Here is a 21,725-nt window from a genome sequence, read left to right on the forward strand (position 1 = left end):
GCACTGCCCCGCTGCTGTGATTTGTTTTGCAGGACAGTCAAAGCTATGTAGAGAGATATTCTGCATCAGAATACACAAAAAGACAGAGATATGTTATGAAACCATCAGGAGACTGTTGAGTTCTTTGTGTTTGGACTCTCCCCTGGGCCACATTGTTGAGACATGCTTGAGTCGGGTCCTTCAGAGGCCAGGGGTGGATAACTGAAGGTGGAGACTCTGCTGCTTCTCCTTGCATTTATAATCTTGCATTGTGGTTGCACCGTTCGACTTGTTTCCCGGTTGGTGAACTTGGAGGTGAAGTGACAGCACCAGCATGTGTTCAGTTTTTACATAACCATCCTGAACTCAGGTCAATTTTTACTGCTCATTTGAAAATAAACTTCAAAATCACTTGCCAGGTCTTGTGCCTGTTGTTTTTGGAGGTCAGGAGTTGCCCTGTACGACAGTTTCGGGTACGCTTGACTAACATTTTATCGGAAGACGTGGGTGTGGAGCACTCACAGGGACAGTTGCATTGTGATCTGCTTGTGTGAGAAAAATTATAGTCAGAGCAAATAAAAACCCTGCCCGGGGCTGAGGTCCAGCTTAGTGAAGAGGGTTTGGGATAAATTCTCGAGGAAGTGGGGGAGAGCTTGAGCATGGGGGTCCAGAGAATCAGGCCCCTGGCAGGGCGGCGGGGGATGCAGGTAACTTAAAACTGACTTCAGAAAAGGCGGTAGGGAGCCGGGCATGGTGGCGCACACCTTTAATCCCAGCACTCGGGAGGCAGAGGCAGGCAGATTTCTGAGTTCGAGGCCAGCCTGGTCTACAAAGTGAGTTCCAGGACAGCCAAGGCTACACAGAGAAACCCTGTCTCGAAAAACCAAAAAAAAAAAAAAAAAAAAGAAAGAAAGAAAGAAAAGGCAGTAGGGAGCTCACTTAGTGTACACACTACTGTAGCAAAACCAGGTGGGGTCGGTGAAATAAAGTCAGAAAGGAGGCTGCGGGTGATGCTCTTTACAAGGTGAGAACTGACAGCACAGATTAAGGGTAGCACCCGACTTCTCATCGTTACTGCATTTATGTATGGGGGCGTGCACATGCCAGGACACACATGCAGGGATCAGGGGACCACTGTGTGGGGTGTTTACATGTTCTGGCACACAGAGCAGTCAGTCAAAGGACCACTGTGTGCTGCACACACATGCCAAGACACACATACAGTGATCACAGGACCACTGTGTGGGGTGTTTACATGTCAAGGCACATACAGAGCAGTCAGAGGACTACTATGTGGGGCACATACATACCAAGGCACACACTTAGGGGACAAAGGACCACTGGCGCTGTGGGGCATGCACATAGCAGGGCACACATGCAGGATCGGGGCCATTGTGTTGGGTATGCACATGCCAGGGCATGCATGCAGGGATCAGGGGGGCACTGTGTGGGGGGGCAGAGGGGGCAGAGGATCTTTTATGGGCATGCTCTTCTCAGGGCACACATGGGGGGGACAGAGGACCATCGTGGGTGGGCACACACTGAGGGGACAAAGAGCCCACTGGTGGAGTGGGACAGGTACACATCAGGGCACACATGCAGGATCAAGACCACTGCATGGAGCCTGCACATGCCAGGGCACACACTCAGAGGTCAGAGGACCTCTTAAAAGTAAGTTTTCTCTCCTCACCCTCTGGGTTGGTCCCGGGGAAGACACTGAAATCTGAAGGCTTGCCAGCAAGCACCTTTACCTACTGAAGCATGCCACTGGCCCTCATGGTCTACTTGTGAGGGTTTGAGGTTGAGCTTGAGGCCAGCTCTACCACTGAGCCCAGCAATTTTATTTTACTTCATTTATTGGCTAGGAATCAGACTTAGAGCTTGCAGATGCTAGGTGATTGTTTTACTGATGTCCACCCTAAGCCCAGCTTCCTGGGGGGCTTGCTGAGTTTTTTGAGATGGGTTCTTTCACATCCCAGGCTGGGCCACCTCACTGCCCCTCCTCAGAATTCCTTTAAAGTTAAGGAGATATAGCTCTGTGTTGAGAGCTTCATGCTCACCAACCAGGCCTCGTGGTGAAAGCTATGTCTTCACCAACCAGCTCTGGGTTCAGTCCTTAGCTCCAGACGGGGAAGAATGCAACTGCTCGGCTAATGCTTCAGTTATTTCTGGAATGAGGCTGGAACAGAAACCATACTTTTGGTTTTTATTTTATTTTTAAGATTTATTTATTATATGTAAGTACACTGTAGCTGTCTTCAGACACTCCAGAAGAGGGCGCCAGATCTTGTTATGGATGGTTGTGAGCCACCATGTGGTTGCTGGGATTTGAACTCTGGACCTTCGGAGGAGCAATCGGGTGCTCTTACCCACTGAGCCATCTCTCCAGCCCCCCTTTTGGTTTTTAAAACTGTGTGTGTATATATGAGTACTGGCTGGTTTTGTGTGTCAACCTGACACAAGCTGGAGTTATCAGAGAAGGGAGCCTCCCTTGAGGAAATGCAGCCAAGAGATCCAGCTGTAAGGCATTTTCTCAATTAGATCAAGGCGGGGTGGGGGTGGGGTGCGGGGGTGGTGCCATCTCTGGGCTGGTAGTCTTGGTTCTATAAGAGAGCAAGTTGAGCAAGGTGGGGGAAGCAAGCCAGTAAGGAACATCCCTCCATGGCTGTTACATCAGCTCCTGCTTCCTGCCCTGCTTGAGTCCCAGTCCTCATGATGCTTGTTCAGGAATAGAAACCCTGACTAAGACAGTGTGTGTGTGTCTGTGTGTGAGGGGGGAGGAGGGGGGTTGGTACATGTACAGGTTAGAGGATAACTTGGGGAGTCAGTTTTCTTTCATTGAGGGCTCTGGAGTATTGAACTCAGGAAGTCAGGTTTGTGTACAAACACTTTTACCTACTGAGCCATCTTGCTGGGCCACTTCACAGTTTTTGTTGCCCATGTTTTAAGTATTCCAGTGAACACTCCTCTTAGCCTTAGCTGCATCACCTGACCTCAACATTGGTGTGGTGTAACCAAGTAGACACTGTATTGGGGCCTCTTGTATGTTGCTTTATTAATCCTTACTGATCTGGATAGGGTTTTTTGGTTGTTTTGTTTTGTTTTGTTGTTTTTTCGAGACAGGGTTTCTCTGTGTAGCCCTGGCTGTCCTGGAACTCACTCTGTAGACCAGGCTGGCCTTGAACTCAGAAATCTGCCTGCCTCTGCCTCCCAAGTGCTGGGATTAAAGGCATGCTCCACCACCGCCGGCTTGAGCCGGATACTTTTTTGGCAACTTTGACACAAGCTAGAGTGATCTGAAAGGAGGGAACCTCAACTGAGTGAGTTCTTCCATGGGATTTGCTGTAAAGCACTTTCTTTTTTTTTTTTTTTTTAAGATTTATTTATTATATGTAAGTACACTGTAGCTGTCTTCAGACACTCCAGAAGAGGGCGCCAGATCTCATTACGGATGGTTGTGAGCTGCCATGTGGTTGCTGGGATTTGAACTCTGGACCTTCGAAAGAGCAGTCGGGTGCTCTTACCCACTGAGCCATCTCACCAGCTCCTGTAAAGCACTTTCTTAATTAGATTGATAGGGGAGGAACCAGCCCATTGTGGATGGGACTATCCTTGGGCTGGTGATGCTGGGTTCTATAAGAAAGTAGGCCAAGCAAGCCAGTAACAGCATCCTTCCATGGCCTCTGCATTGGCTTCTACCTTCAGGTTTCCTCCCCTGAGTTCCTGTCCTGACTTCCTTCGATGATGGACTACAATGTGGAAGTGTAAGCCAAATGAATCCTCTCCTCTCACCTTTTTTTTTTTATGGTTTTTCAAGACAGGGTTTCTCTGTATAGCTCTGGCTGTCCTGGAACTCACTTTGTAGACCAGGCTGGCCTCAAACTCAGAAATCTGCCTGCCTCTGCCTCCCGAATGCTGGGATTAAAGGTGTGTGCCACCATGCCTGGTAAATGTGTAGCCCAGGCTGGCCTCGAACTCGTGATCCTCCTGCCTCTGCCTCCTTCAGCAAATCCTACCGGTGTGTGCCACCATTACCGGCCTGTTTTTTTTTTTTTTTTTTTTTTTTTTTTGGTTTTTCGAGACAGGGTTTCTCTGTGTAGTCCTGGCTGTCCTGGAACTCACTCTGTAGACCAGGCTGGCCTCGAACTCAGAAATCCGCCTGCCTCTGCCTCCCAAGTGCTGGGATTAAAGGCGTGCGCCACCACGCCCGGCTGTTGTTTTTTTTATCATGGTATTTCATTATAGTTACATTACAGCGGGACAGCTACAATCTCTGCACACCTGCATTTTCTCTGATGGAGAAAGTGAGCTGGGTGCAGAGCTGGGGTCAGGTGGGAGGGGCAGCCACCCAGAAGCTTGGCTATTTTCATTTCTGAGGACTGTTTTCCCACCCCCTGCAGTCCAATTTGTTTATCTCAGTATCGTAAAAGTCATGAAAATTTCCATTGTTTCCATCTGGTGAATCAGAGCTGGGTGTGGTACACACCTGAACTTGCACTTTTAGAGTGGAAGTCTGGGCTAATAGATATACCACCTTCCTTGATGATGGAGGGAGGAGGAGGAAGAGGAAGGAGAGGAGGAGAGGAAGCTTCAGGGGGACCACAGAGGTGACACAAATTTGCAATCCCAGCTCTTGCAGGGCTACGGCAGGAGGATTGCTGGGAGTTTAAGGCTCATGTGGTTTGCAGATTAAGACCGTGTCTAACAAGCAAACAAACAAAACCAGAAGCAACTTTAAACATCGTGGGAAGGGTCTAGGAAGAGATGGCTCAGCCCTGGGTGCTTCCCCAGAGGACTCAAGTTCAATTCCCAACACCCAAATGCTGGCTCACTACCATCTGGCCTCTGCAGGTACCAGGCACACAGGTTGTGCAAAGACACACATGCAAAGCACTCAAACACACAAAATAAAAATTTTAAAGAAAATTAAAAAAATATATATCAAGGGCCAGGGGCTGGGGGTTGCACACACCTTTAATCCCAGCACTTGGGAGGCAGAGGCAGGTGCATCTCTGAGTTCGAGTTGAGCTTGGTTTACAAAGCTAGTCTCAGGACAGCCAGGGCTACACAGAGGAAACCCTGTCTTGAAAAATCACGAGTGGGGGGGGGTGACGGGGGGCGGGGAGTTGGGAGTTGGGGGGGGAGGGAGGCGGGGGTGGGGAGTTGGGAGTTGGGGGGGGAGGGAGGCGGGGGCGGGGAGTTGGGAGTTGGGGTGTGGTCCATCCTTTCCTGCCGCTCTGAGTCTGTCAGACTTCTGCATATTTGCATTTTTTGCTGGCTTTGCCCTGGAGGAATTGTTTGTCCTGGAAGGAATTGCCCTGTCATTATTCTCAAGAACACTGCTTAACAAATAAACTATTATCCTGGCTCTCTCCCCTTTCCTCCACTCTGCTCTGGCACAGCAAGTTTAGTCAGGCTCTGAATTTAACATCCCGAGATCCTATGATCTGTGTGCCAGCCATGCCATGGGGCCTGCCTTCCTTTCCCAGTTTCTGGCAGACAAGGAGAAGCTGGAAGCTTGGTTGGACAGGAGCTTAGGGGCAGCGCCTTGAGAGGGTGGGGCAGGAGGAGGGGAAATTGCTGGGTGGTCACTTAATCCACCTGGATTTAAAGCTTACAGAGCCCTGACCTTCACTCTGCTGCCCTTCTGAGTCTATACTGTCAGTGAGTGGAGAGGCAGACTCAAGGCAAAGCTTTGAAACAGCTCTGAGGCAGAGGATGGACAATCTGTGCTCTGGCCTTTCAGCTACTGCCTTCTTGCCTTCTCCCTCACCCCGATCTTTCATGGGGTTCTAAGAAAAAGTGGGGCCGGGCGTGGTGGCGCACGCCTTTAATCCCAGCACTCGGGAGGCAGAGGCAGGCGGATTTCTGAGTTCGAGGCCAGCCTGGTCTACAAAGTGAGTGCCAGGACAGCCAGGGCTACACAGAGAAACCCTGTCTCGAAAAACCAAAAAAAAAAAAAAAAAAAAAAAAAAAAAAAAAAAAGAAAAAGAAAAAGTGGGAAGCTCTGTGGGTCCCAGACAGGCTGGTGCTGGCTTACCTATTACTATGAAACTCTCATGCAATGTGAGCCGTATGTGTCTGTTCTTGGTTGTGCAGGTGGGGGACCATGGCTTATCCGGGTTTGTGTTATGGACTAAATCCATTTGTGTCTGCCGTTCTTCTTTCAAAAGCCCACACCCCTGCTCTCAGGTGCCTCTCTGTCTTAACTCTTGTACTCAAGATCTATGTTTTAAAATGTCTTTTTTTTTTTTTTAAGATTTATTTATTTATTATATGTAAGTACACTGTAGCTGTCTTCAGACACTCCAGAAGAGGGCGCCGGATCTCGTTACAGATGGTTGTGAGCCACCATGTGGTTGCTGGGAGTTGAACTCTGGACCTTCGGAAGAGCAGTCGGGTGCTCTTACCCACTGAGCCATCTCACCAGCCCTTAAAATGTCTTTTAATAAAGCCCAACTCAGCCCAGCGCTGTTGGCACACTCGGGAAGCTGAGGCAAATGGATCCTGAGTTCAAGGTCAGCCTGGTCTACGGTTCCCAGAACAGCCCGGCCAGGTCTACACAGAGAAACCCTGTCTGGAAAAACAAAAATGAATAAATAAATGAATAACCTCTAACTCAGGGTTGGAGAGATGATGGGTCCATAGTGAAGAGCTGCTCCTACTCTTTTTTTTTTTTTGGTTTTTTGAGACAGGGTTTCTCTGTATAGCTCTGGCTGTCCTGGAACTCACTTTGTAGACCAGGCTGGCCTCGAACTCAGAAATCCGCCTGCCTCTGCCTCCCGAGTGCTGGGATTAAAGGCGTGCGCCACCACGCCCGGCTGCTCCTACTCTTTATGTATGTGTATGTGTGTATATATATATATATATATATATATATATATATAATTTATATTTTTAATATATTATTTATATTTTTTCTCCTACTCTTCTAGAGGATTTGCGTCTAGTTCCCAGGTGCCATGGTTTGGAACTTACAACCATCTGTCATTCCAGTCCCAGGGGATTCAATGCCCTTTCCTGTCCTCTGTAGGCACCTGCACCTCTGTATGCATACACATTATTAAAAATAAATCTTTAAAAAAACAACAACAAAAAACCCCACAAAACTCTCCAGGGCTGGTGAGATGGTTCAACAGTTAAGAGCACTGGCTGCTCTTCCAAAGGTCCTGAGTTCAAATCCCAACAACCACATGGTGGCTCACAACCATCTGAAATGAGATCTGATGCCCTCTTCTGGTGTGTCTGAAGACAGACACACCTCTCCAGCTTTGCATACTAAAGCGACGCCTGTCTTCTGTCACTGTTTTGTGGTGTAAGGAAGTTAATACCGAAGCCTTTCTCCTGGTAGACTGGCACAACATAGAGCTAAGGTCTGCTGGTTTGGTTTGGTTTTAGAGCAGGGTCTCACAATATAGCTCTGGCTGGCCTGGAACTGGCTGTAGAGACCAGGTTGTTTCAAACTTGTGACAATACCTCTGTTGCTTCCTCTCAAGGGTTGGGGTTACAGATAGAAACCACTACCCTGGCTTTACCGCCATTTTTGTGTTAATGTCAAAGTAATTCCATAGGTCTGTGAATGGTTCCCAGCTTGTAAGCACCTCACCAGCCAGAGCTGAGTGTGTGGGACAGCCATGAGAGAAGAGGAAACTGCCTGAACACACACTAACAGGTACTGAAGTGCCAGTCAGTTAATCCCTTGTGCCACCATGCGATGAAATCGTTTTTGGTTTGTTTTGTTTGTCTGAGTTTGGGGAGGTGTTTGTTTCCTGAGACATGATCTTATGCATTCCAGGCTGCCTACAAGCTCATTGGGTAGCCAAGGATAACCTTAGATTTCTGATCCTCCTGCCTCTACCCCATTGATGGTATTACAGGTGTGTTGTGATACCAGACCTGGTTTCTGTGGTGCCATGGACCTAACCCTGGACATTGTGCATACTAGGCAGGCAAGGCACCAGCTGAGCTACACCAGTGGATTTGAGGCATGGTTTCTTTCTTTCTTTTTTTTTTTTTTTGGTTTTTTGAGACAGGGTTTCTCTGTATAGCCCTGGCTGTCCTGGAACTCACTTTGTAGACCAGGCTGGCCTCGAACTCAGAAATCTGCCTGCCTCTGCCTCCCAAGTGCTGGAATTAAAGGTGTACGCCACCACACCCAACAAGGCATGGTTTCTTCTTATGGCCCAGGTTGTTCAAAGTCTCACAGCATCCTCCTGCCTCAACTTCTCCCTCTCCCATTCTAGAATCACAAGAGCACACCATCACACCTGCCTGAAGTAGTTATCCTTAATTCTATTTTAGAGATGATCAGATAGAAACTTAGGCAGTTTGGTAGCACACATGCACTTCATTGTTAAAAAGTAAAAACCAAAACAACCCATCATCGACTAAGGGGAAGATTCCAGAGACAAACACAGGACTTACCCAGCCAAGGGTGTTTTTCCAAGTCAGTGGAGTTCTTTTGTCACCGAAACCTTTGAAATTTGCTTAAGAATGCCTGTCTCAGCACTTTGTGGTGCTTACACCGGTTAAACCTGCATTTGAGGAGCTGAGGCAGAACCAAGAGTTCTAGCCAGCTTGAACTATAAGCCTCTCTCTCTCTCTCTCTCTCTCTCTCTCTCTCTCTCTCTCTCTCTCTCTGTCAAGAGTTCCAGCCAGCTTGAACTATAAATCTCTCTCTCTCTCTCTCTCTCTCTCTCTCTCAATCTCTCTCTCTCTCACACATACACACACACAACCAGAAAGCTGGCCTGGGGGGGGGGGGTCACATTTCCTTTGGTTTCCCCTGGGTATGCTTAAAATGATATCATCTTTAAAAAAACCAAGAAGACTGAGGAGAAAACAGGGCTGTTTAGAGAAGCATTCTAAGGAGGGGGTGGGGTGGGGTGGGGTGGGGGGAGGGGATGCTGGAGCTTCTGGCTGAGGTTCTCTCTCTCCTCAAGTGTTCTTGGCTTCCTCTCCTGCCCCTGATGCTTCCCGCCCCTTAAAAGTCCTCCACAGTCCTCCCAGCCTCAGAACCCTGAACTCTGTTGCCTCCAAATATGGAACTCAATAAAAGCCTAATTCCTGAATGAAACAAAGTTTCTCTTGGTGTGTGTGTGTGTGTGTGTTCGGGATGAGAGGATTGGTCCTGGAAATTAAATTCAGGGCTTCTTGGATGCTTAGCATGTTTTCTACCAATGAGCAACAGCCCCGGCAGTTTGGGGGATTTTTCAGACCCTCCAGTCTTCAGCAGTTAAATCTACCACTGTGGGGGCTGGTGAGATGGCTCAGGGGGTAAGAGCACTGACTGCCCTTCCAAAGGTCATGATTTCAAATCCCAGCAACCATATGGTGGCTCACAACCATCCATAACAAAATCTGATGCCCTTTTCTGGAGTGTCTGAAGTCAGCTACAGTGTACTTACATATAATAAATAAATAAATCTTAACAACAACAACAACAACAAAACTACCACTGTGCTTCTGCCTCAGAAGTACCCAGGCTAAGAGGACAGACAAAATTTCAAATACCTTCTTGTGGAGAAATGGACATGGGCTGGGGTACAGCAGCTGTTTCTGTTAATTCTAGCACTTGTGTGGGGAGACAAGAGGATGGAGCTGAGTTCAAGGCCAGCTTCCAGGCACACCGTCCCAGATATCCTGTGCTACAGAATGAGACCCTGACTCAAATTTTGTTTTAAAAGAGAGTTCTATGTATTGCTGATTGACAGGGTAAGAGTAAACCCAAGTGGTCACAGGTGGTGGTGAGAGGCCTCTAAGGAAAGGGAGTCTGCAAGTCTCCGTAAGTGACTAAGTAGCTAAGCAACATGGACTCCTGGAGGAATCCCCAGCCAGAGGTGCACAGAGTAATGGAAAAATTCTTGAAGTTTAACCAGTTTGACTAGATCAGGGTGGTGACTCATTAGAACTGAATTCATCAGGTCTAACTATGGAACAAGTTGCTGCTGGCCAACTCTTCCCACACAAACAGAGGATCTATGAAGCAGCATCTACCAAACACTGGCTGAGATCAGCAAACTACAGCACAGAAAACTAAATGCCCTTGGATTCCCAGAAGAGATATTCTGATATGGACTTATGTACACACACACACACACACACACACACACACACACAGAAAGAGAGAGAGAGAGAGAGAGAATGGAGTTGTATTTAAAAGCAGGGTTCCCTCCAGAAACTGCCTCCCCCAATTTACACTCAGAGACCTGTGTGTGTAGCTTGTAGTGCTTGTCTGGAATTCCGGCACTTGGGAGTCAAGGCTGGAGGAACAAGGGTTTAAGGCCAGCTTTGGCTACACAGTAAGTTCAAAGCCAGCCTGGGCTACATAAGACCCTATTTCAAAATAAAAGAAAAAAAAAGTTTAAGAGAGGAATAAGAAAAAAAAGAAAAAGATGTGTGTGTGTGACAATTAACAGCCTCTCTCTGCTATGGGTGTTATCTCAGAACTAAGACTCTACTTTTTTTTTTTTTTTTTTTTTTTGGAAAACAGGCCCTAATGTAGCTCAGGCTAGCCTCAAACTCTTCATCCTCCTGCCCGCCCCTCCAAAGCATGAGGATTACAGAGGTGGGCCACCATACCCAGTAACCTCATACTGTGGTTTCAAGGCATCTGACTAGGGGGTCTTTAATTCCTACACAGGAGGAGCAAGGAGGGGCAGAGAAGGAGAAAAGGGGACATCACTGACAGCTAAATGTACTTATAATTAAAAGGGAGAGGGTAGACCAGGCATAGAAAGTGATGTTTAGGACAAAAAGCTAATAGGGTAAATTAGTAGGCGGGCCCCAACACCCCTGCTTAGGGTCTCACCAGAAAGTTCGTAGGGCACTGTGAGGCGAGATGCTATCAGAGGACAGGGCACACCATCTCTTCTTCTAAAAGAGGTGAACAGACAGGGGCGGCAGGCACAGACAGAAGAACCAACGAACTGTTGGTTAACCTGACCTTAGTACAGCAGAGCACAGGCTGTAGAGTGGTGCTTGGCAAAGAGCAATTTTTATCTAATCTTTGAGACAGGGTTCCTCTATAACGGAGGCTGGTCTTGGGCTCTCTACAGTCCTTCTGCCTCACCGTCTATGGAAAGTTTTTTCTTACTAATGCCAAGCTGCAGCCTGAGGCAAAGGGAGTGGCTGCAGCCTGGCGCGGTAGATTAAGCCCTGCTCTCCCCATCCTGGGACACTTTCCTTTTTCCTCTTTTGAGTCACAGGTCCTCCTAACATGAGAATCAAGTGTTTACACGCTGATTTCCTTATAAAATCGTGAGAACTACATAGGAGATGTACCGCATACTCCTACCTTAACTGTGATGTAAAGACAGCAAAACAAATAAACTATACTGCAAGATCTATTTCCCTATCCAAACATAAAATGAAGGGGGAGGGGGGAGACACGGACAGGCAAGCATTCCACAGGCGCCCCTGCCCAACGCTGTCACTCAAACCAGGACCCAATCACAGAGTTTTTAGCAAGCCTTATCCCGCCTCTCTAGAAAAACTTTCTGCGTCCGCCATCCTGTAGGAAGGATTTGTACACCTTAAACTCCCTCCCTGCTCTGAGTCCCACACTCTCACCACCCAGCACCTTCAGGAGTTGACCCTTAACAGCTTCACCCACAGGGACCCCGAAGTTGCGTGGCCTCGGCAACAGAGTCAATAGCAGCACCAGAACTTCCCGACACCCTCCTCCTCAGCAATCCGTCCTCTCCGGCGAACCCCAGAAACGTCTGGAGAGTTCTGGACAAGGGCGGAACCCACAACACCGATTACTCAAGGGAGGCGGGGAAGCTCCAAGGCGGGGGCCCCAAGGCCTCCTCCGGCTCGCTGATTGGCACAGCGGAGAGTGGGCGGGGCTGGAGAAAACTCCTTAAAGGCGCAGGGCGGCGAGCAGGGACCAGACGCTGACAGCTCCTCAAACAGAACCAGACTCTGGTTCCACTCGGAGAAAAGCGAAGACAAGAGAAGCAGAGCGAGCGGGGAATTCCGGATCCTCAGCCAGGACCAGCCTTCCTCAGAGCATCCAAGCCGCGGAGCGGAACCTTCCCCGGAGCATCCCTGCGGCGGAGCGCAACTTTCCCCCCGAGCATCCACGCCGCGGAGCGCAGCCTTCCAGAAGCAGAGCGCGGCGCCATGGCCAAGAACACGGCGATCGGCATCGACCTGGGCACCACCTACTCGTGCGTGGGCGTGTTCCAGCACGGCAAGGTGGAGATCATCGCCAACGACCAGGGCAACCGCACGACCCCCAGCTACGTGGCCTTCACCGACACCGAGCGCCTCATCGGAGACGCCGCCAAGAACCAGGTGGCGCTGAACCCGCAGAACACCGTGTTCGACGCGAAGCGGCTGATCGGCCGCAAGTTCGGCGACGCGGTGGTGCAGTCCGACATGAAGCACTGGCCCTTCCAGGTGGTGAACGACTGCGACAAGCCCAAGGTGCAGGTGAACTACAAGGGCGAGAGCCGGTCGTTCTTCCCGGAGGAGATCTCGTCCATGGTGCTGACGAAGATGAAGGAGATCTCCGAGGCGTACCTGGGCCACCCGGTGACCAACGCGGTGATCACGGTGCCCGCCTACTTCAACGACTCTCAGCGGCAGGCCACCAAGGATGCGGGCGTGATCGCCGGTCTGAACGTGCTGCGGATCATCAACGAGCCCACGGCGGCCGCCATCGCCTATGGGCTGGACCGGACCGGCAAGGGCGAGCGCAACGTGCTCATCTTTGACCTGGGGGGCGGCACGTTCGACGTGTCCATCCTGACGATCGACGACGGCATCTTCGAGGTGAAGGCCACGGCGGGCGACACGCACCTGGGCGGGGAGGACTTCGACAACCGGCTGGTGAGCCACTTCGTGGAGGAGTTCAAGAGGAAGCACAAGAAGGACATCAGCCAGAACAAGCGCGCGGTGCGGCGGCTGCGCACGGCGTGTGAGAGGGCCAAGAGGACGCTGTCGTCCAGCACCCAGGCCAGCCTGGAGATCGACTCTCTGTTCGAGGGCATCGACTTCTACACGTCCATCACGCGGGCGCGGTTCGAGGAGCTGTGCTCGGACCTGTTCCGCGGCACGCTGGAGCCCGTGGAGAAGGCCCTGCGCGACGCCAAGATGGACAAGGCGCAGATCCACGACCTGGTGCTGGTGGGCGGCTCGACGCGCATCCCCAAGGTGCAGAAGCTGCTGCAGGACTTCTTCAACGGGCGTGACCTTAACAAGAGCATCAACCCGGACGAGGCGGTGGCCTACGGGGCGGCGGTGCAGGCGGCCATCCTGATGGGGGACAAGTCGGAGAACGTGCAGGACCTGCTGCTGCTGGACGTGGCGCCGCTGTCGCTGGGCCTGGAGACTGCGGGCGGCGTGATGACGGCGCTCATCAAGCGCAACTCCACCATCCCCACCAAGCAGACGCAGACCTTCACCACCTACTCGGACAACCAGCCCGGGGTGCTGATCCAGGTGTACGAGGGCGAGAGGGCCATGACGCGCGACAACAACCTGCTGGGGCGCTTCGAGCTGAGCGGCATCCCGCCGGCGCCCAGGGGCGTGCCGCAGATCGAGGTGACCTTCGACATCGACGCCAACGGCATCCTGAACGTCACGGCCACCGACAAGAGCACCGGCAAAGCCAACAAGATCACCATCACCAACGACAAGGGCCGCCTGAGCAAGGAGGAGATCGAGCGCATGGTGCAGGAGGCTGAGCGCTACAAGGCCGAGGACGAGGTGCAGCGCGACAGGGTGGCCGCCAAGAACGCGCTCGAGTCCTACGCCTTCAACATGAAGAGCGCCGTGGAGGACGAGGGTCTCAAGGGCAAGCTCAGCGAGGCTGACAAGAAGAAGGTGCTGGACAAGTGCCAGGAGGTCATCTCCTGGCTGGACTCCAACACGCTGGCCGACAAGGAGGAGTTCGTGCACAAGCGGGAGGAGCTGGAGCGGGTGTGCAGCCCCATCATCAGCGGGCTGTACCAGGGTGCGGGTGCTCCTGGGGCTGGGGGCTTCGGGGCCCAGGCGCCCAAGGGAGCCTCTGGCTCAGGACCCACCATCGAGGAGGTTGATTAGAGGCCTCCTCTTTTCTTTCCGGGTGTGGTCTTAGAAGACCGATTCTTCGCACTTGATAGCTGCTTGCGCACTGATTACTGTCAAGTTTATTTATAGTCCTTTCCATAGTTAAGTTTAAAGTTACCGCCTGAGTTGACTGTTAAACTGAGTTGACTGTTAAATTTTGTATGCTTTTTAAAAGTATATATATATATATATATATATATATATATATACATACATACATATATATATATGTATATATATATATTCAAAGTAATATTGGGAGCTGCTCCATGCACTGTACCAGGGGATTTTGTTTTATAGCTAATGATGTGTAAAGTCTAAAGATTTTTGGGGATTTTTATATCAGTGTTCCAGTAGCCTGGGAAGACATATAGTCTAGCTGCCCAGTTCCCTGGAGATGGTCATCTCTAAGACAAACTGTCTTTCAGAAACGTCTTGGTAAATTGTACTACATAACTTTACTCTTTGGTACTTAACCTTTATCTGCTTGTCCGTGTTACGGTTTGTGGTATGTATAACCAGTATAACCATTATGTTCTTTGCATTCAATCTAAGTAGGTTAAAGATGGTGTGTCCTTCCTGCAAACACGCCTACACTGCCACCCTGGGTACATTTGTTCTATGCATCACTACAAACTAATGAAAAAATCTTTTATGACTTAAATATTCAAAATAAAAGGTTACAAGTATATTTTGTCTGTTTGTATGTTGGGAGGGTTAATGGATTCTGGGCTTATGTGGATTTCTTAAGTTTTTTTTTTTTTTAGATTTAATTATTTATTATATGTGAACACACGGTAGCTGTCTTCAAACACACCAGAAGAGGGCATCAGATCTTATTACAGATGGTTGTGAGCCACCATGTCGTTGCTGGGATATGAACTCAGGACCTTGGGAAGAGCATGTCTCTCCAGCCCCCGGATTTCTTAGTTTTGTGATAACTGGAAAAGGGATTTTTTTTTTTTTTTTTTTGTGGATTTTCGGTGCAGTTATGCAGGGAGTACAGGCATTTACTTAAAGGGTCGGGCTCATTCATGGGAAAAAGTAGGGTGGTGCTGTAGTTTGGGGTCAGTGGAAGAGGGACTCAAGGGGCTATGAGAACTCAGCTCTCCCTTACCCTCCAGGGCCTGAATCCTGAACAGTGTTTGGACACCTATTGGAGTCAAGTGACTCTTTCACAAGGGTTGTGTAAGACATTGAAAATTACAGGGGTTTTTGTTTTTTGTTTTTCAAGACAGGATTTCTCTGTAGCCCTGGCTGCTCTGGAACTGACCTTATAGACCAGGCTGGCCTATAAACTAAGAAATTTGCCTTCCTCTGTCTCCCAAGTGCTGGGATTAAAGGCCTGTGCCACTACTACCCGGCTAAAATTATAGTTATAAAGTATCAACACCAACTATTTCTCATGGTTGATGGTCACCACAACATGTGGAACTTAAGGATAGCAACATTAGGAAGTTTGAGAGCCACTGCTCTAGACAGTGAGCTTCATTCCCCAGCCACTGAGCCCTCCTTTTAAGCTTTGTTTTCTGAGACAGCGTCTCCCCATGCAGTCCTGGCTAGCCTCAACCTCTGACCCATATGCCTTTCCCAACCTGGCTTCTTTATTACTTTTTTGAGACCTCTTACAGGATTGCCCAGACTATATTTACACTTTCTCTGTAGCTCAGCCTGGCTTTGAACTTGCCATTTCCAGACCATACCCCTGAACCTGCTAACTGAAATTATACAGTTGTGACCAGGCACCATGTCTGGCTATCTTTTTTCTTTTGCGGGGAGGGGCACGGTGTGTGTGTGTGAGAGAGAGACAGAGACAGAGAGACAGACAGACAGACAGACAGACAGACAGACAGAGACAGAGAGTCAGAGTTTTTCAGTGCAGCCTTAGCTGGGCTGGAAGTGATTATTTAGACCCAGGCTGCTCTCTGACTCCTGTCTCTCTGCCTCTCCAATGGTGGGATTATGGGCACTGTGCTACCTGACCCATCCACTTTATCTCCACCATCCCCATCTCTCTTTCCAGGCCTGGTGATGTAGCAGACCCCTTACCATGTTCAAGACTTTTTAAGCAGGCAGAACCTAGGGGGCAGAGCTGCTTTCCTCAAAAGCCTTTTGACCCATGGCTCTTCCAGCGTTTTCGTGGGGCAATGCCAGCCTTTGAGAGCTGGGGAGGGTAGATCAGGGGAGACTGCTTGCCTAGTATGCATGAGGCCCTCAACTCAATCCCCAGCTCCATGGAGAATCAATTGATTTGTTGGGCAAGGTGTAAACTGCATGTATTTCTAACATGTCCAAACAGAAACTTTAAGGCCACCCTAGGGTAAAGAAGTCTTCGGTAATAGTTTAATAGAGGCCAAGGCCATTATGCTCATTAGAGAAGCAGTTAATCCGTAAGCCATTTTACACTGTTAGAGGTCATTTCTGGCTGTATTTTACACTGTTAGAGGTCATTTCTGGCTGTATTTTACACTGTTAGAGGTCATTTCTGGCTGTATTTTACACTGTTAGAGGTCATTTCTGGCTGTATTTTACACTGTTAGAGGTCATTTCTGGCTGTATTTTACACTGTTAGAGGTCATTTCTGGCTGTACGTGCACACAGTTTGGAACTGAAGAATCTCTTCCAGGAGTCCTCCCAGGTGGAATCTGGGCCTAGGAACTGAGAGACTTATTGAGCACATAATTACTATAGGATTCTTTTTGTTTGTTTGGTTTGGTTTGGTTTGTTTCTTTGTTTTGTTTTGTTTTTGTTTTTTTCAGACAGTTTCTCTGTGCAGCCCTGGCTGTCCTGGAACTCACTCTGTAGACCAGGCTGGCCTCGAACTCAGAAATCTTCCTGCCTCTGCCTCCCAAGTACTGGAATTAAAGGTATGCGTCACCACTGCCCGGCTACTATAGGATTCTTTTTTTTTTTTTTTTAGTTTTTCGAGACAGGGTTTCTCTGTATAGCCCTGGCTGTCCTGGAACTCACTTTGTAGACCAGGCTGGCCTTGAACTCAGAAATCCGCCTGCCTCTGCCTCCCGAGTGCTGGGATTAAAGTTGTGCACCACTGCTTCTGGCTAAAATGTATTTAAGGGCTGGAGAGATGGCTCAGCGGTTAAGAGCAATGACTGCTCTTTTGAAAGTCCCGAGTTCAAATCCCAGCAACCACATGGTGGCTCTCAACCATCCGTAATGAGATCTGACGCCCTCTTCTGGATTGTCTGAAGTCAGCTACAGTGTACTTACATATAATAAATAAGTCTTTTAAAAATGTATTTAAGGGCTGGTGAGATGGCTCATCGGGTAAGAGCACCCGACTGCTCTTCCAAAGGTCCAGAGTTCAAATCCCAGCAACCACATGGTGGCTCACAACCATCCATAACGAGATCTGGGGCCCTCTTCTGGAGTGTCTGAAGACAGCTACAGTGTACTTACATATAATAAATAAAAAAAAATGTATTTAAAAATGAAGATAGAGAAGCTTATAGTGCCTTGCACATGTAATTTCAGCATTTAGGAAAAGGAAGTAGGAGTGTTGACCATTGTGGTACAGAATAGCTGTCTCAAAAAAAAAAAAAAAAAAAAGGGGGGGCTGGAGCAGTGGTTCAGTGGTCAGGAGCACTTACTGATCTTTCTAAGGACCTGGCTTCAGTTCCCAGCACCTATCACCAGGTGGCTTACAACTTGCTCTAACACACATAGACACAAATACAATCAATTTTAAAATATTTCTTGGAGCTGGAGAGATCGCTCAGTGGTTAAGAGCACTGACTGCTCTTCCAGAGGTCCTGAGTTCAATTCCCAGCAACCACATGGTGGCTCACAACCATCTGTAATGGGATCTGATGTCCTCTTCTGGTGTCTGAACACAGCTACAGAGTGTGTGTTTGTGCGTGTGTGTAAATAAAATAAATAAATTTAAAAAACAATTCTTAAAAGCTGGCCAGTGGTGTTGTATGTCTTTAATACCAGCACTCAGGGCAGAGGCAAGTAGGTATCTGTGAGTTCGAGGCCAGCCTAGTCTACAGAGCAAGTTCCAGGATAGTCAGGGTCACACAGAGAAACCCGGTCTTGAAACCGCCCCCTATCTCTCTCTCTTTTTTTTAATGACAACGGTGTCCCAACATAGTAGTGTGTCACGCCTGTAATTGTAGGCATGGTTGGAACCCATCTTAAACTATGAGCCAGATGTGTGTTTGTTTGTGTGTGGTTTTTATCCCCCTTTAAATAAGAATGTTGGGGCTGGTGAGATGGCTCACTGGTTAAGAGCACCGGCTGCTTTTTCCTGAAGTCCTGAGTTCCATTCCCAGCAACCAAATGCTCGTGACCATGTATAAGGGAATCTGCTGCCCTCTTCTGGCATGCAGGTGTACATGCAGCAGAGCACTCAGTAATTTTTTTTTTTTAATTTTAACGGAGAGCAGAAGCTGAGGTGCAAATTCAGATTTTTCTGCTAGGTGTAGGCAATAAGAGTCCTCCTGGGTAGACTGGATCCAAACATGAGTACAGAATCCGCAAAGCCATAAGCCTAAAGGAGACCAAAGAGCTGACCTACCCTGTAGGTGCTCCAGGGTCTTTACCCAACCTTGGCCGTTTAGGCTGCCTGTTTTTTTTTTTTTTCTTTCTTTCCTTTGGATTGGTAGTTTATCAAATTGTCGTCATATACATGATTCTCTACTTAGGACAGTAAGAAACATAATTCCTCTTTGTTCCCTTCGCATTTGTCAGCGCGATCAAGTCAGGCATATGAGAAGACGACTATGTGCGTCAGGACCCCAGGCCGGGCTTGGGTATAAATGGCTGAGGCGGGCGACCACGGGTCTCTTTGTGCACCCGCCCACACGGCTTGCGGACCTTTTTCCCTTCGCTGCTTTCCACCGGTCTCGGCAGGGTCTGAGGACTCCGGAGAGCAAGGCATGAGTCCGCCTCGTGCCGCAGGTATCCTGGGGTCCTGTGGGGAGGGCTCTGCGGTGCGGGGCCGGGTATGATGACCCACATTTACAGACTAGAGTTTCTGATGTCCACGTGACGCCACCCCTTGTAACTGACCCAGCCCGGGGTGCGGGCTGCAGGCCGGGGTCTCTCGCACCTGTGCTCACAAAATGATCTCTTCCAGGTTCCTGGCCCACGCCAGCTGGACCCAGTAGCACCATGGTAAGCGCATGCTGGCGAGTGGTGTGCGGTGTGAGGAGGGGCTGACTTCGGGGAGAGGACAGTAATGATGATTTCTGGTGATTCTGAGTGTCTCGCTGACGCCATCACCGCAGCGCGCTGACCGTCCCCGGGTCTAAAATCAGCAGTGGCATGGGTTTTGAGTTTCGTGGCCTGGAGTTCTTAGTAATGTACCACTGTGTCTTGCTTTCTGATAGGGATTTGAGGACACACGCCGGCTGCCTACCCTTGAAGAAAGGTTAGTATTAGGATCCAAACGCCTTAAATTCCTTTAGGCGGTTTTCTTAGGTTTCATTGGTCTGGCATGCTTGTCCCTTGCTTGACTTTTTGGAAGGGGTGGATTCGAGACAGGGTTTCTTCATGTAGCCCTGATCTCAGATCCGCCTGCCTCTACTTTCTGGAATTAAATGCAGGCAGCACCACCGACTGGCCCTTTATTTGTCCTTAATATCCTGCCTGCATTAGCCAGTCTCCAAGCAAGCCACCACCCAGCCATCTTTTTGTTTTTAGATCGTAACTAAGCTTCCTAACTCTAAATCTATGGTGGATCCAGGAGCTGCCTTGATCATTTCTTGTGCCTTTAATTTTTATATGCTAATAGATTACTCCACGGCTGTGGGTCTCAGCCTTCCTGAGGACCTTTATTGCAGTTCCTCGGGCTGTGATGTTCCTAACCATCAATTATTTTATTTTCCTTGCATCTTCATAACTAAAGTTTGCTATTGAGATACACAGACTGTCCTGTCTGGGACCCCTAAGGGTGCCCCTTGGTGACACAGGTTGAGAGCCACTGTTTTTTAGACTATGCTTTTGGGTATGCTCTCAATTCAGGATGGCCTTAGTCCTGGCTCCAACCACCTTTTTTTTTTTAAGATTTATATATTTTTATGTATATGTAGACACTATTGATGTCTTCAGACACCAGGAGAGGGCATCAGATCACATTACACATGGTATGAGCCATCTCTCCAACCCATCCCACCTTTTTTCATTAAAGGTTTTAGAAGTTAAATTTCAGTCCCCAGGAATTTTGGCTTTATATGACTCTGCAACAGTCCAAAGCCTAACAGTATATACACTGGCTACCACACCCTGTGTCTATTATCTCTCAGATTGACATTCCCTGGATGGTACCCTAGATTCGGGTCTCCCTCAATTGAGAGTGATGATTTCACAGACTAGAGTCTCTGACGCTGTCCTTGATGTCAGCTATAAATCTGACTCATTTGGGGAACCTGAATTTTTACTCTTGAGCCTGGTGTTCAGCACTGGCTCTGGTGAGGAACATGCCCTGCTCCTGTTTCTCATTGTGCCCATCTTAACTCTCCAGGGTGAGCTCTGAGGACTTCACGGGGGCCCCATCTCCTTACCTAGATGAGGGCTAACCTTGGAATCCAGACAAAGGTGGAAGTGACCTAGATGTGACCTGGATGACCTGATCATCTAAGGAGAGCCTGCCCTTTGTCCTGCCCTTGTGAAGGTGTGTGGTTAGCTCACTTTCAGTGTAATAAAAGCAGTAAGGGGGGGGGAATGCTTTGTATGATGTCACTAGGGCCTGTAAAGTTAATGAGCACAATGAACCTGCTGTGCAGATTGTAGTGCTGACCTTGTTGGAATATCCTGGGTTTAGAAACACATAGCTCAGCTTTGTGTTTACTGTTTCCCTTCATGGAGCTGAAAATGTCTTCTGAATTTTCAGGGCTTTGCTGCTGTGCACTGACAAGTTGGGACGGCTTTTTATTGCTTTGTTGCCAGTTATCTGAACATGAGAGGCTGTAAGGTGTAATCTATGCGAGCTGACTGCCCTACGCCCAGACTGAACCAGGGCCTCACTTGACTGAGTATTAGACAATGTAATAAAAACTTACCTTGCCCAGACTATATAATGGCTTGGAAATGCACAGTTTCCCGAAAGATCTCAATAAAATACTTTTAAAAGGACTTAAACTGACTTTCTGTGTCACTTTGTGGGGAGGTGTGAGAAGATAAATGGGAATAAGGTTTTAACCTTAGCACACAAGTCTCACCACCTGACGGCCTACATCAAATGCCCAGGAGCTAGTCATTTCATGTGTGTCTGGTTTCAGGTCCCTTAACACCATCTGTTCTGGAAGCACAGATGGAAATTCTATACAGACCTGTATGGCTGACAATAGTTTTAGCAGAAAGATTAGCATCTGAATCGGTCAGATCTACCTGCTAGGAACAAGTCAGCCTCCCCTAAGCTCCCACTCTGCAGAGGGTAGAGGACAGCATCAAGCACCCCTGGGCATTTAGAAGGGAGACCCCAGCCTTCTGGAGAGTCCACCAGTAAACTCCAGGTGTGCTTACCTGGTGAATGAACTTGTCATGTAGGCCAGAGACTTCTGGTGCCTGCTTAGCAAGCCATAAGCTCTCATGGTATGTACCTGCAACCTAGCACTTTGGGAGGTGGAGGCAGAAGAATCAGAGATCACTACTGCATAGAGGGTTCCCAGCCTCGTGAGAGCACTTGGGAGAAAAGTAGATTTAAGAGGGCTGGAGAAAGCCGGGCG

At 48.8% G+C, this 21,725-nt stretch overlaps 1 protein-coding gene, 1 long non-coding RNA gene and 2 other non-coding genes across 4 annotated transcripts; all 4 read left to right on the forward strand.

The window, feature by feature from the left end:
* The first annotated feature begins 11,846 nt into the window (after positions 1-11,846).
* Positions 11,847-14,726, forward strand: LOC110312667 (heat shock 70 kDa protein 1A). The gene has a single exon (XM_021186465.3). It carries the CDS (start codon positions 12,106-12,108, stop codon positions 14,029-14,031), a length of 1,926 nt encoding a protein of 641 aa, XP_021042124.1. The 5' UTR covers positions 11,847-12,105; the 3' UTR covers positions 14,032-14,726.
* A 4,105-nt stretch (positions 14,727-18,831) lies between these two features.
* On the forward strand, positions 18,832-21,124 carry LOC110284069 (uncharacterized). Its single transcript, XR_015045913.1, has 5 exons — positions 18,832-18,957; positions 19,136-19,173; positions 19,389-19,429; positions 20,522-20,671; positions 20,891-21,124. It is a non-coding gene; the product is annotated as an uncharacterized LOC110284069 (long non-coding RNA).
* LOC115029770 (small nucleolar RNA SNORD48) lies at positions 19,234-19,296 on the forward strand. The gene has a single exon (XR_003835336.1). It is a non-coding gene; the product is annotated as a small nucleolar RNA SNORD48 (small nucleolar RNA).
* On the forward strand, positions 20,350-20,415 carry LOC115029768 (small nucleolar RNA SNORD52). The gene has a single exon (XR_003835334.1). It is a non-coding gene; the product is annotated as a small nucleolar RNA SNORD52 (small nucleolar RNA).
* Positions 21,125-21,725: the final 601 nt, after the last annotated feature.

The sequence above is a fragment of the Mus caroli genome, unplaced genomic scaffold (assembly GCF_978045245.1).
Source record: "Mus caroli unplaced genomic scaffold, Mus_caroli_1 scaffold_18, whole genome shotgun sequence".
NCBI lineage: Eukaryota > Metazoa > Chordata > Mammalia > Rodentia > Muridae > Mus > Mus caroli.

Bases quoted from the DNA above. Each gene is read 5' to 3' on its own strand.
- LOC110312667 (XM_021186465.3), top strand. From the start codon at position 12,106: ATGGCCAAGAACACGGCGATCGGCATCGACCTGGGCACCACCTACTCG.